A 17,511-nucleotide genomic window follows, 5' to 3' on the forward strand; every position below is an offset into this window, starting at 1 on the left:
GATAGGATGCTGATGATTCCCATCACGTTCTGTGATGCATGTGAATCCATGTACTACATATTCGGCCCACCACTTTCTTTTTTTGCTTGACATAGTTAGCATATATGAAAACATTCAGAAAAAAAAATCACACGACATACTATCATGACAGTGACACGTTGACGATTGAGCGAACTAAATTTCCCGCAGCACAGATTGGACAAGCAATGTAATGTGATCATCCACAGCCAGTGATGGCCAAGCGGGCGTGTCATCACTCATTGACGTGTTGAGTCGGCTGTGTCCTAACCTCCGTTGAACCCCTGAGACCGATTCACTGAACCCCTGGGGTTCGATCAAACCCAGGTTAAGAACCACTGCTCTAAATCATAACAGGACTGTTTTTGTTGGGGGGGGACCCCACATATGTCACCACCGCAGACCATATTCAGCATCATGGTGTCTCTTGTTTTGCTCACGTGACCATTATCAAACCATTTGTTTGCCAAAAGAGATTCATGGTATTGAAAATGCAGGATGCAGTATGGCCTCTATAAAACAAAATTTGACTCAGAACAAGTTAACCAAACAGAGAGCCTGTGAAGGAATGTGTCAATGCAGCTCCAATGAGGTTACTCAAAGGTAAACAAAATAATTTTTCACTTGAAATGTGCATTTACTTGTTATGATTGCATTGAAAGTTAAGGCTGAATTTGCCTGTTCAATGTTACTTGAAATGAAGTCTGAGACACCAGTGCTGCTTACTCTAAATCAGGGGTGTCAAAGTCATTTTTGTCACGGGCCACATTGTTTTTACGTTTTCCCTTGCTGGGCCGTTATGAATTTTGGGAAACCATATAAATGTTTAATCCCCTCCACATATAACACAGCGCACAACAAATTGATGAATACTAGACTCGTTTTAAAATCAGAAGTCAAGAATAATGGCTGTTATTGTGGATTACATATGACAATTTGAAATTTTGGTTCAGACTTTAGCACGCATCATGGAATTGACATGCTTGATTTGCTTTGGCAGGCCACATAAAATGATGTGAACTTTTCTTTTGATGGTGGCGCAGGCACCCGCAGCGGCTCCTCTTGTTGCATGTTGTCTTGAGAGGGAAGAAATTTCATCTGCACATTTGGCAATAAAGTTGGACTTGACTTAACTTGCCTTGATGTGGCAGGCCAGATTTGGCACCCGGCCCTCCTTGACTTTGTCACTGGTGCTCTAAATTGTAAGCAAATTCTAGCAAAATGGTTTCTTCTTTTAGTTTAGAGGGAATAAAATAGTTTCATTTATTGTGCACGGAGATATGTTTTTCATATTCCATTATTTGATTGTGCAAAACTATAAATAAATATTGTGAAAAAGAAACGAAAAGTTGTTTTATTAATATTGTTTGCTAGGTTGGCTACGCAAATCGAAACATGTTGAGGTCCGTACCTTTGCACTGGGAAATCCCTTGCAACTGGGCCCCTTTGAATTTTAATTGAAGATCCTCTGAATTGTAATTTTAGTTCCATGTTCTCGAAGGTGCGATACAGGAACAGACCAAGCAATCACGCACTTGTAACTAGTTGTTTAGTCCCACCTAGTGGTCATGAATAGAAATTAGAATTGTAGTTTGAAGATGACTTGGAGATTTCCCCAGACGTTTATAATTTTACCACTCAAAGAAACATCAGTATCCTTTCTACAAAAATAGCACTGTAGTCCAAATGAAAAATGTTCGTAGCTTGCCAAGCGTTATCAGGTGGCACTATAAAAAGGGCAAAGGGCAGACACCAATCAAGACAATATCGAAGGCTTTTTTTTCTGTTTATTGCAAACAGTGAAACTGTAATAATACAGTCAAACCTCGGTTTTCGTACATAATCCATTCCAGAAGGCTGTTGGAAAACCGAAACCACGCGCTTTAAAAAAAAAAACATGTTTCTTGAACACGTATGCTCACAATGGAAAGCGACATTGGAGGCAAGCGTGTAAGGAAGGCAAGAGGAGTCAAGTGGTGCATTCAAGTACGCTCAGTTTGTTCGAGTACCGAAATTTGTTCGTCATTCGAGGCATAAAAAACTCGAAATTTTTGGTCGAAAACCGAATTGGTCGAGAACCGAGACGTTCGAAAACCGAGGTTTGACTGTACTATGTTCTGTTTCAGCGACTGCTTTGGTGTTTTGGACTGTGAGTGGTGTATGGTGGACAGCGATGGCAAGACCCATCTGGACAAGCCGTATTGTGCCCTGCAAAAGGAGTGCTTCGGGGGCATTGTCGGTGCAAAGAGTCCATATGTAGACACCATGGGCATCCTTGGTGAGTCAATTAATTCCCACGTTGTTTGTGATTTCGGTAACTCGAGAGACCATTTGTAACAACAAACACCATTGTACTTTTTTATGGTGCTGCAGATATGTTTTTTGTAGACCACACAAATGTAATAAATGACGTATCGTTTCCTTCAGATTTTTTTTTTTCTTGCCGTCAAATTGGCCAACTGCTTGCAGTTAAGATGGTTTTTAGTGAGCACAAAGAAATGCAACTAAAATGTGTTGCTGCAGCACAGCGGCTATTGTTCTGTACGCTTCTGGCTTCTCGCGTCGTCTCAAATCCTTTCTAAGTAACTTCTGACCCCCGCCGCTTTGTCTTTATATCCTCTTCAGATGAGGAGGTGGCATCTTTGAACATGATCAAGACTGCTCCTGTGGGTCCGGTTGCCGGAGGTATTATGGGATGCATCATGGTGCTGGTATTGGCCGTGTACGCGTACAGACACCAGATCCACAGGCGCTCGCATCAGCACATGTCGCCATTGGCGGCACAAGGTATGGACTCCAAATCATCACCTATGTCTTGGACAAATATAGAGTGCACCCCCACTATTCGCGGGAATAAGGACCAAGCTCTGCGGCAAGTAGCGGCAAAGATTCTGCACGTTGTGTGCGCCCCTCACAAAAAATTGTATGATTTCCTATTTTGGAGCTACCTTTGTCTAAATGAAGGTCCTCAAATAATTTCAATACAGTTCTTTTGCACCAAGATGCCACAAGACAGCGACAACTCAATGCTTTTGTCTAACAAAAGCTGCTGAACTCACATTAACATAGTTCAAAATCCCCCAAGATCCCGGCGAAGCAATACTTTTTTTTTCCCTTTGGCCTCGGCATTAAATCAGAAAATAAGTTAAAGGAGTTTTTTTATTAGAGTATAACGGTGGATAAGCCCCCTCCCCTTGCCAAAATATTCAGTGAACATGTAAATATGTGAGTGACTAGCTGCAAATATTCGTCGCTTCACTGTACTGACTTATAACCACTTACAAGTAAGTCAGCAAAGTAAGAAAATTGTACGATTCTGGTTCGCCTTTATGCAGCTTCTAACACATATACCGTATTGGCCCGAATATAAGACAGCCCTGATTATAAGACAACCCCCTCTTTTTCAAGACTCAAGTTTGAAAAAAGACTTTTTGAACACCAAATGAATTTTTATACAGAAAATAATTACAGAACATCTGAAACAAATGATTATAACAATATATTTGAGAGAAAAAGCATGTTATTTTGCCTCATTCAAATCTTAATATCTTAACATTTAAATATGTAAATAAAGTGCAATCACATTTGTAAATGAATGGCTTCTGGTTTTTGAAATGTAAGTTACATCATAACTTCTCCTCAGCTGCCAGTTAACCTGGCCGATCTTCGACCCACTTTTCTCCAGATTGTCGCCACGTTTCTCCATTTTCTGTTATCTCTTCTATTATTTTCTTCTCTTTTCTTTCTTACTGCTATTTTTTATTTTTCTTCTTTGTGCTACCGCTATTTTTATTTTTATTCTTATTCTTTGTGACGGGTTCACTTTGTCCTGGGGAGTCAAGTTCAGCATTCGCTTCAATGATTTCTGGCGCCATCTAGCGTCGTGAATGGGTATAATGTCTAGACCCCGAATATAAGACGACCCCCACTCTTTCAGTCTTATTTCAATGCAAAAAACACTGTCTTATATTCGGGCCAATACGGTACTGTCAAGCAAGAGAAAATAAAATGCTTGATTTATTTATTTTGTGCAGTGCGATGCCTCGCAAATTTTCACACACAATCTTTCTGAAATTACGACTCCACTTTTTTTTATCCCCCTGTTGCACCAGAAATGTCAGTGAGAATGTCCAACCTGGATAATGACAGAGATGAGAGGGATGATGACAGCCACGAGGACCGAGGCATAAGTAAGTTATGCTGGCGGTATCACGTGACCGTGATGTCAGTCATTACAATGAGAATGTGAATAAAGCATTGCAATGTGAAGATATTTTTCTGTTAATGAAACGAGAGACATTTATGTGTTTCCTCCGTAATTTAAAGCAGGTCCCAGGTGACTTAATCAGGTCTCTGACGTTCTTCTGCCAAAATACTCTCAGGACAAAGAATTAAAGTACGGTACACTTAATATATCCGCTTGTGGACTACAATTCCACTGTAGTCTTCGATTCTGTAGCAAAAATTATCGTGACATTTTGTGGCATTACTGGAGAATCCTGGAAACTGAGAGATTTGCGACAAGGGCCTCTTTGGTCAGCCTTGTTGCCAAGTCGGGGGGCAGAGAAATTTGGTGTAAGGGCGATTATTATGGAAATTCTCCAAACTGAAATGACACTATTAACGACATTCCAACGGCTTGCCTACAAACACATGTTCAGGCGTAGGCAGAGAGCAAAAGATTTACGTGGCTATTTCACATTTGATGGGTTGGCAGGCTTTCCAGAGTCCCAACTATTTGCATAAAAGCAATTAAAGACTCCATTTTCCACAATGTGTCCCCTCTAAATTATGTGTGTGTTCTCTTCACTTTCAGTAAGCAATACTCGATTTATCGCCGCGGTGATCGAGAGACACACCCACACTCCAGAACGACGACGAAGGTACTGGGGAAGATCTGGCACAGAGAGTGACCACGGTAAGACCTCTTATTTCAACTCTCATTGGCACAAAAGTAGAAGGGCATCTCTTTTAATCACTGACTTCATCAGTCAGGTTGGACAAGACTGCTTAGCTCCCTCTAAACCTTAACTCTTGAAGAATAGATTTGGAAAAACAACAACCCAGTCAGTCTTGTAGTTTTTCAGGAGGAGCTTCTGAAGCTAAAGAAGCTAGAACAGCTCCTTTTTTTCTTCTTTTTTTTCCCCACTTCACCAAGGTGAATGATGACTTGGAATGATGATAATGGACAGGCGTTCCAAAAAGGACCTTTTTTCACAAAACTAGACATAAGTACTTAGCAGACCGATGACCGATAATAACACAAACAATGGATAAGGCTTCTCTTCCTGTTCTCCTTCTTCATGCAAGTCCTTGAATATGATGGGGCTGGGAACGAGGCATTGTGCCGTCAGCGAGAAGGTCTATATCTGGATAAGCAATAATAGTGTCCACAGGCAGTACCGTTCTTCTTGAGCTCCGCAATAACATCATTTCCGCTGCTTTCTCAGCATTATGAGGCATGTCTTACCTGATGTTGATGATGAAAGTGGGTTCCTCAAACGATAAACAGCATCAGAATTTCCCCAAATTGTCATTTTAACACTCGCTTGTCTTCAGAACAGTGCGTGTCCAGGTCTTGATTTTTCTCCCATCTTTGTGTTGATCGTAAATATCACACAATAGATATGTTAGTAAACTAGATATGACTAGATATAACTAGATACTAAACTAGATTTGTTAGTAAATATTCCCACAGCGCTGTAGCAGTCAGCACATGACTGCCTACATGGCGGCCATGTTGGGGAGATAGACGTTGCTGTCATATGCCATGCATGGACCCTGAAATGAAGTTGTAACTTTCTCATTTCTGAAAAGCTGAAAAGGGTCATGTTGTATCTATATGTGAACATGAGAAATCCCAATCTATCAAAGTACTATGCAGATAATAGTTTAACTCGGCATAGGGGATGAGCTTGGATGACAGCAAATTCGGGGTGCACATTATACATGAGTAGAGCAACAACAACAAAAAATGCTTGGGGAGGTGGATTATATCTGAGAGCGTATTATACTCCATAAATTGTTACTTTTACGTTTACGGTTCCACTGTACTGTACTGCTCATGGGGAATCTTGCTTTTCAACATGCCGGATTGTTATTGTGTTAGCAGCCAGGCTCTCACATTCGCTGGATGTGGGCGGATGGACAGCTCCTTTCATGTGGGCTCTGCACACCCACGTAAGGCATTGCTTCAGAGCGCCTCTGCTCGTTGCGTAACCGAGGATGACAGACAAATGATACAGATGAGTGGGCTCAGAGAATCTTTCGGCGCAGTGTTTAAGAATGTAGCGACGTTGGATGAAACCATAGAGATCTGTTCGTTGTGTAACATAGGATGAGGTCATGTTCAGTGGAAGCCGATGCGTGGCTTCCATTCAGGTAGCAAGTCTCTCCTTGCGATCTGCTCCCTATTCATACTGCTCCACATGCAGGGAATCAGGAGTAGAGTAGGTGATCCGTGGCTCACTCAAGGACACTTCCACTCGCCACTTTCCCCGAGATGCAAAAATGACAAAAGATGAGACATCTTGAGTGTAACACAAAGGCTACAAGGAAGATGAGCTGGAAATAATAGAGTGAGAGAGAGTGGGTGGAAGTCCATCAGGGATTAAAAGAAAATACATTACTAAGTGGACACTTTAAAGTCGCAACTCCTCTGTGCTGGGTGAAAGGTGTCCTCCTACACCCAAATACATTTATGTGTTTTCAGACTCCACACATTGAATCACAGGAACTCATTTCGTTGTTGTTTTTTTTCTTCAACAGTTGAGGTAAAAAGGGGCCTGAAAATGGCTGCCACTGAAATTAAGTATTGGCTTCGAGTCCTGTGCTCACAATACTCCTACAAAGTCTTTAAAAGGACAAATTAGTGTTTTGATTCTCCATACCAGTCTTGTTAACATGGCAGTCATGACACCATACGTTTTACAACCCTAATTTGTATCAATATGATTACAGGGGAAATTTTACTTTTTAATGGGATGGATACAAATAGTTGAGTCTTTGAAACGACTGCTGACCTATTAAGTGTGAAACTGAACAACCAAGTGAATCTTATATTCCTTTTTTCTGAAAATGCATCCGTGAGCATGTGCGCATTTACACAGTGTGATGGATGAACTTCTTCCTCCATCTGTCAAATGTCACGTTGCGTGGTGGACCCCAAAAAGCAGGCAGGAGAGAGGAGCAGGGTGTACTTGACGAATTGTATTAAAACAGAGAAAACAAAATCCTAAACAAACAAAGTCCAAAGTATCAAACAAAAATCATGACTGAAGCTAAAACATAACAATGAACTAAACATGACTGAAACGTGCCAGAAGCCCAGAGCAAACAATGACCCGACCATGAGTGGTCGGGCTGGGCGTCCTTTTAAAGCACTAATAATTACATAACGACCAACAGGTGTGCAGCTGCAGGGAGAGCCCTACAGTGCCACCTGTTGGTCCCAAACCGAATCATGACATCAAATGCTTAATGTGTCTATGGATGCTTGCTTTTTGCTCTGCTCAAGTAGACATAATAATAGTCTCCACCCTGATCGTCATGGATAACAAAAGACAGATCCAGCAGTATGCGGGGGTGGCGTATGCACTTTTTCATTTGCATGAGTCTGGGCCAGCTCCTTCAAACAACCTCATTTCAACACGACAAGTAATATGGTGTGCCAAGTGTGATATCATTTTTGATTGCTGAAGTATTTTTACAAACGCGTGTAGCAGACATCAAGGCGCCAATTAATTATGTTCAACATGGGGGGGGAAAGTCTTTTTTAGTCCCAAATGACCATTTGCCGTAAAGTACACACAATCTTCATGATTATAAGACAAATTATCTTTGTCGATGGTTAGTATGACGTTAGGTACTTTAGTGTGCGCACTGATCACAGGTTTGTATTATTTATTGTTTCAACGCATGCGCTGTGTTGCAGTTTGGCCCACCAATCACTGGTTGTCCCATTGACCCCCGTTAGTCTTTCTTTGACCTCAGGCTTGATGCTATGTTTAAGAACAGGACAAAATTGTTCATGAATATACACGGATATCCATGTTTTTTTTAATTATTATTGTTATTATTGTGTGGCAACATATGGTGGAAACTAGCCTGGGGAGGAACTTAGGTGCCAACAAAGAGTGTTAGCTCAATGCGCATGTACTGTATCTGCTTGTATTTAAAGGCTGGGTGCCTTTATTACTGCTTTTGAAGTGGTCCTGTTTCTTGTGCCAATACAATAAATGGGACATACTTGGATCATGAATGATTCTGTTGGCTGGAAAAATAACAAACCCATTTAAAAAAGAAAAACCCAATTATCCTCCTGACTACCAGTAGTTCAAATTTGTCCTCTGTAGAGGACATTTGTGAACCTAAATATCTCTCACCCAGTGCATCCAATCGCATTAACTCCTTTTGTTACTCTAAAGAGGACATTTAGTGCTTTCCAATGATACCAAATTTGTAGGGGTTAGAAAAAGTAAAAAAATGGCTTCCCTCAGTGCAAGCACTTTTTATGGGAAGAGGAAAAGTAATACTTTTTACCAAACACATTTTGTCTTGAAAGGCTGTTGGCATTTTAATTATAAGACTCTTATGAACACGTTAAAGTTTTGTTTGAGTTGTTTTAAATGTATTTGAGCCTGTTTAAAAAAATGTAGTGGGATTTCAAACATTTCTTTTGGAGTAGTCCAATTACTTCACATAGATTGGGGAATTTCAAAATAAATGTGATTGGACAACATCCAACCCTCATCTATGGTCACGAGCTATGGGTCGTGACCGAAAGAACGAGATCCCGGATACAAGCGGCCGCAGGGTGTCCGGGCTCTCCCTTAGAGATAAGGTGAGAAGCTCGGTCATCCGGGAGGGGCTCAGAGTCGAGCCGCTTCTCCTCCACATCGAGAGGAGCCAGATGAGGTGGCTTGGGCATCTGACTCGGATGCCTCCTGAGCGCCTCCCTGGGGAGGTGTTCCGGGCATGTCCCACCGGGAGGAGACCCCGAGGAAGACCCAGGACACGCTGGAGAGACTATGTCACCCAGCTGGCCTGGGAACGTCTCAGGATCCCCCGGGGAGAGCGGGAAGAAGTAGCTAGGGAGAGGGAAGTCTGGGCTTCCCTGCTAAAGCTGTTGCCCCCGCGACCCGGCCCCGGATAAGCGGTAGATGATGGATGGATGGATGGATGGACAACATTTTTTTTCCCTGGAAGTCAGGAGGTTAAGCAGTGAGAGGGAGTATACGGCATCTTCCAGATAAAGTCCACACACTTGAATTGCTACCATGTCGCTCTGTTTAATCCGCTGATGAGTTACATGCATGCATAGCTGATACAACTGTCATCATGCCACATACATTACTCAATTGCGAAAGTATTAGCCCCTCCCTTGAACTTTTTGACCTTTTGTAATATTTCATGCAAAACCGAGGAACGTCACCGGGATGTTAGGAAAAGACTTGTAGGACATTTCTTCAGTGAGGGGTCAAGCAGCTGAATCCAGGTTCTTAACGACTGGCTGTCGTGCATCCGGCATGACCCAGAGCACCTCTGAACCGCAGTCCTTTGCCCGGTGCGGTTGGAAATTTCATGCTGACAGCATATATCGTAATGAAATGTCTTAATAGCGCACCATAATTTAATGTAATATGTTGCATAATGCACGGTGGTCGAGTGGTTAGCCTGTCGACCTCACAATGCAGAGGTTGTGGGTTCAATCCCGGCTCAGGCCGTCCTGTGTGGGGTTTGCATCTTCTCACCGTGCCTGTGTGGGTTTTCTCCGGTTTCAAGTCTTTTAAACATACCTGCAAGCTTTGTCCACTTTTGTACTAGCATATCAAGCTTCGGTGTTTGTTTAGTAACCATTTTTTTCTTTTTTTTTTTACTTGATTGACTCACTCATGCGCACATGGCTTTCACAGCAATACCAAAATAATTTTCAATCGCACTAAAATGAACTCCGACAGCTGACGCGATATGAATTGACAAAGACAACAATGAACTACATTTTCGCAATAATTATAGTTTTCGTTAGTTTTATAAACTTAAGATGTAGTTTCAGTTAGTTGTTTTTTTTTTGTTGTTTTTAGTTGGTTTTGTTTTTTCAAATTTAATTTTCGTCAAGTTTGATTTCATTCACAATCACAACCTCAGGCCACCTGGCATCCACATTTACTGTAATTATGACAATACGACGTCGGGTTCTCTTCCACAGGTTGGCACGACACTGAAAGCGCAGGGCTCTAAATTTGGACCTGATTGGTTACTGTTGAAGATAAACAGAAATTGCTTTAACATGAACAATTTATCGGAGATCTGAAAGCTGAACCGCAGAGGGCGACACGGTAATCATGATGTTTGAATTCAATTCTTCGTGTGCTTTCTCCAGGCTACAGCACGATGAGCCCTCAAGAGGACAGCGAGAATCCACCGGGGAACAACGATCCACTTTCGGCGGGCGTCGATGTCGGTAACCACGATGACGACCTGGACCTGGACACCCCCCCTCAGACGGCAGCCCTGCTCAGCCACAAATTTTACCCCTACCGACACACGCACACACACCATCACCCGCTGCACACGCACCACCTCCAAGCGGCGGTCACCGTTCACAGCGTGGATGCCGAGTGTTGATCCATGACATGGGTAGAATCTAGAAAACACGCTTTTAAGACACTTCACATTGCGCTCATCATCGTTGCCAATATATAGATATTTTTTTCTATTGAACTGAACTCAAAATGTGGGGGGGTGGGTTTGTTTTTAACACACTGAAAATGGGCAAACTCTTTTTTTTATTCACTTTGTTTTCTGAAGGTATCGGGCCTTCTGGACTCTTTTAAGAGCAGCCTTGAAAACAAATTCAGCCCATTTCGGGGAAGTTCATTGGAACAGCCGGAGGCTTCAACCTGTGAACAAGCATAATTTTTTTCCCCGTGGAGGGCCAACGCGAACACAAAACCAACTTGTCATCACTACTGGACCAAAGGACTCTCAATAATCAAAACTCACACGCAGGAACCTTACAAGGAAAAGAACAAACTTCATTTACACACATAGAAAAACACTATAAAGATAAAAGATTTTTAAAGCATCATAAAGCTATTTATTCAAATTTGCCGGACGGATACAAGATCTCTGCATCCGTTCATGTAATATTTGTCTACACGCGTACTGTTGAGACAGTTGCAGTTTCTTCACTGTCTCATTGTGTCAACAATGAACCTGAATCACAAGCTCTGCAATTGCAATTCAAAACGGAAAGCCGTTTGAGTGATATCATTGATGTTCATCTTAAGGCCCGTACAATGTATGAGGGGCATTCAATAAATCAGGTGAATTTTTTGGTATAAGGATTTTATTATATTTTTGTCAACGTAGTCTCCCAGCATTATCGCACACTTTTCCCCTCTGTGCACAAGCTTCCCTATTCCCTCAGCATTAAAATCTTTGGACTGATGTCTCAGCCGGTCGCTCACAACACTTTTGACTTCATTGTCCCTTTCAAACTTGGCGCCTCTCGTGAACACTTTTAACTCATTCAATCCCAGCCATTTCCACTGGAGCAACCCCCTCAATCCCAGCGTTTTACTGGATTTTGACTGATCTTGCAAGGCCCACAGAATATTTGGTTCCAATGCTATATAAACATGAAGCCTACCAAAATAATGTTTGGACTCTCTTCTTTCAGCAGAAAAAAAAAATGGTTTCTATCTTTTTCCATTATTCAGCAATCGGCATTACAAAATGGCTAAGTTTCATGAAAATGGCGATTCCTGGGCAAAAAATGGAGAAAAAGAGCTTTTGGTAAAAGCATGCATTTCAATCACGTGAGGCACCACTGCCACCTACTGGTCGCTTTTTTACATGATTTACTATGCAAACGGTTTATTCTCATTCACAAATTGCATCAGACCCTCCTCCTCTCTATGACGCAAAAAAAAAGACTTAGACGTACGTCCTTGGTAGGCGGGGCCAAATTTTAAAAAGACGTACAAGTACGTCTTGTGGAATGAAAGAGTTAGGGGACCCAACAGACATCATTTTTATGCCGAGGGAATATGGGAGCTTGTGCACAGATGGGTGCGAGAGTGCATGAGAGACTATGTTGAAAAAAATAAAAAAGTAAGCTATTTGTATTAGAAGTCCTTATGCCGAAAAATTCACCTTATTTATTAAACGACCCTCATACGAGGATGCTCTTTGTCCAAACTAGTCAAGACAAATAGTACACCGACCAGAAGCTTGACATCAGGGTTGTTGAATCAAACCTTGGACGGCTTTCCGTAATTCAACTGGAACTATTTTCTGTGTACACTTTTGGAACGGAAAATTCTTTCCGTGTCATCTCACAACAAGGAAGTTGGCAGCCTTTGGGCAGTGCCATTACCAGCTGAACAATTTCTGACACTGCCCAACATTCGCTGTTTCCCGATACCTGGAACGTCTCGCGATGTGCGTGCTGAATTGTAATGCACATGGAAGTATAAAAAGGACAAAAGTTGGAAAATCCTTGTTGCAGAAGAAGAACGGGAGGGAAGGATGCTGCTGCTTTGAAGAGAAAAGGCCTGTCTGTTTTCTCCTCTGTGGTGAACCACTCAAAGTGTGTGTAGATGTTTAAATTTTTTTTTTGTTTTTGGGTGAGGACATGTTTCTGTGGCTGCTGGTCCACACAAGAAAAGTGTTTACTGTGTGGGTGTGTGTGTGCGTGCATGCGTGCGTGCATTTTTATTGAATGAATTATTGTATTTTCCCTCAAGACATAGACTATAGTTAATTAATCACTTAGTTTTCCTCCTGATGAAGAGTCACGTGACCCGATCTGCGCTCTGTGGCTTCGATTGTTTTTGTGCTCAAATTTTGGACACTTTGGTACAAACATATCTACTGTTTTCCAGAGATTCTTTATGTAGTGTCAAGGGAAGAATCCTAAATAGTGATCACTCCCGATTTTTATTGTTGCCGAGTAAGCCTGAAACGATCCTCTGATGTTCGGCTTGATATCAAAGTGTGTTCATGGTGTCTCGCTATATTAAGGAGGCCTTGGATATGTTTGAGGTTTATTTTTGTTTAGGTCCATATTGGATGGAAGTCAGTACTTGGAAGAATTCATACGTTTACATGAGACTTAACAGTTTTTCAAAGTTTTATTGTGTATTTTCAAAGCTCCCAAAATGTTATTGTAGATATGGTAAGAGAACGGTACATTATTATACAGATAATAACATTTTTAAAAAAAAAAGCTGAAGCGTCATATTCTGCTGTGAGCAATGCAAGCCAGCCTCGCAAGCTTCGCTGTACATTCATTTTTGTTATTTAGACGTGAGTCACTGATGAGAAAATAATTGGCACAAACATTGAATCTGTCAAGCTCTGGGAAGGGTATTGGAAATTGGAAATGGTATGAGAATATGGCCTTAATGAGAGCATACATTTGTAACCGCGCACTCATTAAATCACAACTTTTCCTCTCACATTACACCATTTTGCCCTTAATATTAAGACTTCATTCTCGTAAGTGCGACTCCAGTACATTTTTGTAATCTTGTTATAATAGCTCCCTGTTTCCTTCATACTTAGAAGACTCTTATTCAATGAATTGAGTTCAGTTTCCTAATGGCATTTACAAATCTCGATTTAAGTCCAAGCAGACTTCCAAGGCAATTACCTTTTCTTTTTGTTGTTGTTGTTGTTGTTTGGGTTAAATCATTTTGGATTCTTGTGTTGGGCATTTTTTAAAAATTTGAACAAATTGTCAACGGTTTTTGAAACAGTGATCAGCAGCTGTTCTCTATGTCACGTGTGTGTGTACAGACGTAACATTAAGTCACGTACTGAAGGATGTACATCACTCACTCCTGTACTGTATCACATAAACTTATCAAATTGAAACCATTGCCATGTGAATGTGATAAAGTTCATTTTACAGTTAAATACGTGTTGTTCTTTTATTTGTACGATTTGTAAACCTCCAGAATAAGAATGCTGAGGAACATTCTCTCCTGTCCAGTTGGATGCTCAGGCCAATGTGAGCATGAGCGTGGTTATGGTGAAAGAGCCCAGATTGACCTGCCTGTCTCCCACACTGAACAAAGCTAACACATCGGGATCTCTTAGTACACGTGCTGGTTGTTCGTTTGGCCCACAAGGACTTGGGAAAACTCGCAGATTGCTTGAAATGCAGCCCGTGTGTGTGTGTGCGCCAGTGTTGTGTCCAAGGACCGGCAACCCGAGGCCAAGGCCAAGGCCAAGCACTTGACTCCAAAGCCAGGGACCAAGGACTGATTTTGAAGCTGAGGCCTAGCCGAGTACATGTATAAAACAATGCTATCATACCACTTGGCAGGTCTTCATGATTTGCAACACCCCTCCATCATAACCCCTTGCACTCCCTAACACTTGAATTAAGTGTTTTTATTCAAAGAGTAGAACAGTCAGGGTACGTGTTATTTATACTGAGAAAAACAAAAAAGCATATGATATACATTTATGAATTAATGTTTTAGTGCAGTAGTTTCTTAATGTGAAGTAAAACAACACTCAACAGGCATGACATGGCACGGAAGACAAGTTGAGAAATGACTTTGCATAGAAGTCAATCACTGAGTGCAGAAAAAGCGGTAATCTCTGCAGTGATAATTTTACAGTTTACCAGCAGCGAGTCTCGGGACTCGCTGATCAGAAAAGTACCGGTATGAGTCCCATTATGCATTGAGAGAGTCCCAAATTTCGAATTCTGAAATGGTCTACTTATTCAATTGCATATGATAATAACACAAACAACAACATATACTTACAATGATAAACAAATGCTGCAAAAATTTAAATAATTCAGGAGCAGGCCTGAGGATTTCGGAAATTCATGGTAACCGTTTTTCGGTTCCGTCGGATTACCCAATGGAAAACCACGATAACAAATGTTGGGTTCCGTAAACGTTCATCATGGGAACACATTTTTCTATTTTGACTGATATTGATAATCAAGAATTCCGAAACTCAAAAGTATAATGTTTCAAGGGTCAATGTTTGAAAACTATGCATTAACAATGAACATTACATCAGCAGCTGTGTACTCCAGGTTTATTCCAAAAAATAAACTGATCAAAAACTGGTGTACTCATGTGGCATCATCAGAGTATTTTTTCCAATCTCACACTGCAAAGATTAATTGACTGGTAATCATTAATACAGGTAAGTATTGATGTGGCTTGACATCTTCTTCCCAAGACGATGCATGTGTAATCTACGATCAATTTGACGAAAAAATTTAACACACGTCATCATTAGTTCTACCAACAGTTAACATTAGCATTACTACACCTTGTGACGAATGTTTTATTCATAAAGTTACCATGCTACAACCAGTAAATTAGACAATAACCAATACTGTTTCATAATATTTTTCACAGCGATTAGCCTACAAATCTAATGACCAATTTGCCTCGTAATCGTGCCTCGCGTCGTATTTCGCTCTCGCGTTCTGGTAATACGTCACAGGTGAGTTTAGTGATACGCCCTTTGGACGATTCATACAAAAAATCAGACAAGCATTCCCATTTCTTAAATATCGTAATTAGTAGACCTTGGTGAGTTTTTTTCGCCGCCATCTCAAACTTTCATCCGCGCGATTCCTCAGTTTGCGGACTAAAATAACAACCCGCATGCGCACATAACGTCATCTGTTGTGCCCCCCAACACTGAAAACAAAACAAAACGAAAGTAAATTAGAAGAAACACACTCACACACCACACCACATCACAAACACACATAAGGCGCATTGAAATCGCGTGGATCACACAGTCAATTCAAGTGCGGTGACTTTTATAATTAAACTATTTTTCGGTACCGTGAAAAACACGGAAACGACACGCTACCGGTAACGATTGTTACTGTGAAATCCTCAGGCTTGCCGTAGTTTTTTTGTTTGTTTATTTGTTTTGACTGAGAAATTTCCGTGCGTCCCAAAAAGGGCACATTGTTTGGAACTGTGCGTCCTGTGGGAAAATTATGCGTCTAGGACGCGGGACGCAGAGGTAACGAGATGGCTGATCTCTAAACCTTCTCTGAGTACTACTATTATTACCACTCCCACTAATACTACATTGATTAATTTAATACCTTTTAATTCACAATAATCATAAAAAATAATTAAATCAACCACGATTTTAAACTATGTATTATCAATATTCATTATTCCAAACATGAGAAAGCATTCAGCAAACATTACTGGAATAGAGCAAAAGGACTCCAAATCCCAACGGCCAAACCCGGAAGTGAACTGCCGACATTATTGACTCCAGCTGTAACGCAAATTACTTGGTTCAAACAAACATTCTAGTGCGACCGCACAAACGTGACGACTGTGCAAAAATAACTAAATAAAAGACACCACTGTTACAGAAAGGCTTTACACGCTATTTAAACTGCCGATCGCGAACGCAACAAACCGTGATTGAAACTAACTGTGATGCCGCTAACTGTTACCTGTCAGTGGCAGACCCGCCCCTCTTAAAGCGCCAGAGTTAAATCATCAATATGGGTTTCGTTGGATGGAATCTATTAGATTTGTTCGTGATTTTTGCGGTCCTTATACAAGTGTTACGAGGCTCTAATCCGTCATTGTGTCCGAGGACCGGTAAATCCAATGCCAAGGACTTGACTCCCGAGGCCAAGGCCAAGGGCCAAGGACTTGACTCCGAGGCCAAGGCCGAGGACCATGTGCGCGCATGTGTGTGTGCGCGCATGTGTGTGTGTGTGTGTGCGCGCGCGTGTGTATGCGTGCGTGTGTGCGCGCGCGCGTGCTCGTCACTTTCAGCTTAATTACGCTTGACAAAACCTGTCTCCTTTATATTCTCTGTTACTGTTTATTGTTTTTATATTTACTGTACATGCTACAATACAGCGGTATTCAAGTACAGTAAATGGTTTTGGGAGTGGCGGGCGGGTCCTACTACGGATGAAATATTACAACTGTAAGCTTATGTTATATTATTCATTATCATTTTATGTTTGAGCATCATATTATTTCATGTTAATTTTAGTTATGAGAGTTGTGTGAACGTGCTGCGGTGCAGACGTCGCCCCCCCCCTTTATTAAACTGCATTCAAGGATTTCATCTCTCCTTTTGTCATTCCTAAAGAAGAGCTATCCACTAAAAACAACGAACCCCTCAATTTACATAACCCAACAAATTTTGTTGAGTTCATTTTGTTGTCGATTACTGTATACATTGTACTGCATAAAGCATTACAATTTTTGTATAAATTATTGTTTATTATTTGGGGGGGGGGGCAAAGGCTTTGGGATTTTTCGGACACGTACTGTAAATAGCCCGTCACCTTCAGCAATTCTTCCTCTCTTCGCTTCTGTTTGTTCATTTTACGTCACATAACGAAAGCGTAATTCGATATTTGTATTTATTCAATTGACTTTGATATTTACAGTTTAGTTCATATTAGAAAGTCTCGAAACGCACATTTGATTCATGATGGTGACAGTT

The 17,511-nt window shown here is 41.2% G+C and overlaps 1 protein-coding gene across 1 annotated transcript in view; it reads left to right on the forward strand.

The window, feature by feature from the left end:
* cachd1 (cache domain containing 1) overlaps nt 1–13,944 on the forward strand; it is an 85,513-nt gene extending 71,569 nt beyond the window's left edge. Inside the window, exons 23-27 of the mRNA XM_086115979.1 lie at nt 2,145–2,296; nt 2,644–2,805; nt 4,131–4,208; nt 4,835–4,936; nt 10,400–13,944. Coding sequence (XP_085972105.1) covers nt 2,145–2,296; nt 2,644–2,805; nt 4,131–4,208; nt 4,835–4,936; nt 10,400–10,644 — 739 coding nt within the window. The 3' untranslated portion in view covers nt 10,645–13,944. The remainder of the gene's footprint in view (nt 1–2,144; nt 2,297–2,643; nt 2,806–4,130; nt 4,209–4,834; nt 4,937–10,399) is intronic.
* The last annotated feature ends 3,567 nt before the right edge of the window (nt 13,945–17,511 follow it).

The sequence above is a fragment of the Hippocampus guttulatus genome, chromosome 7, assembly GCF_054856545.1.
Source record: "Hippocampus guttulatus isolate MCC_2025c chromosome 7, RoL_Hgut_1.0, whole genome shotgun sequence".
NCBI lineage: Eukaryota > Metazoa > Chordata > Actinopteri > Syngnathiformes > Syngnathidae > Hippocampus > Hippocampus guttulatus.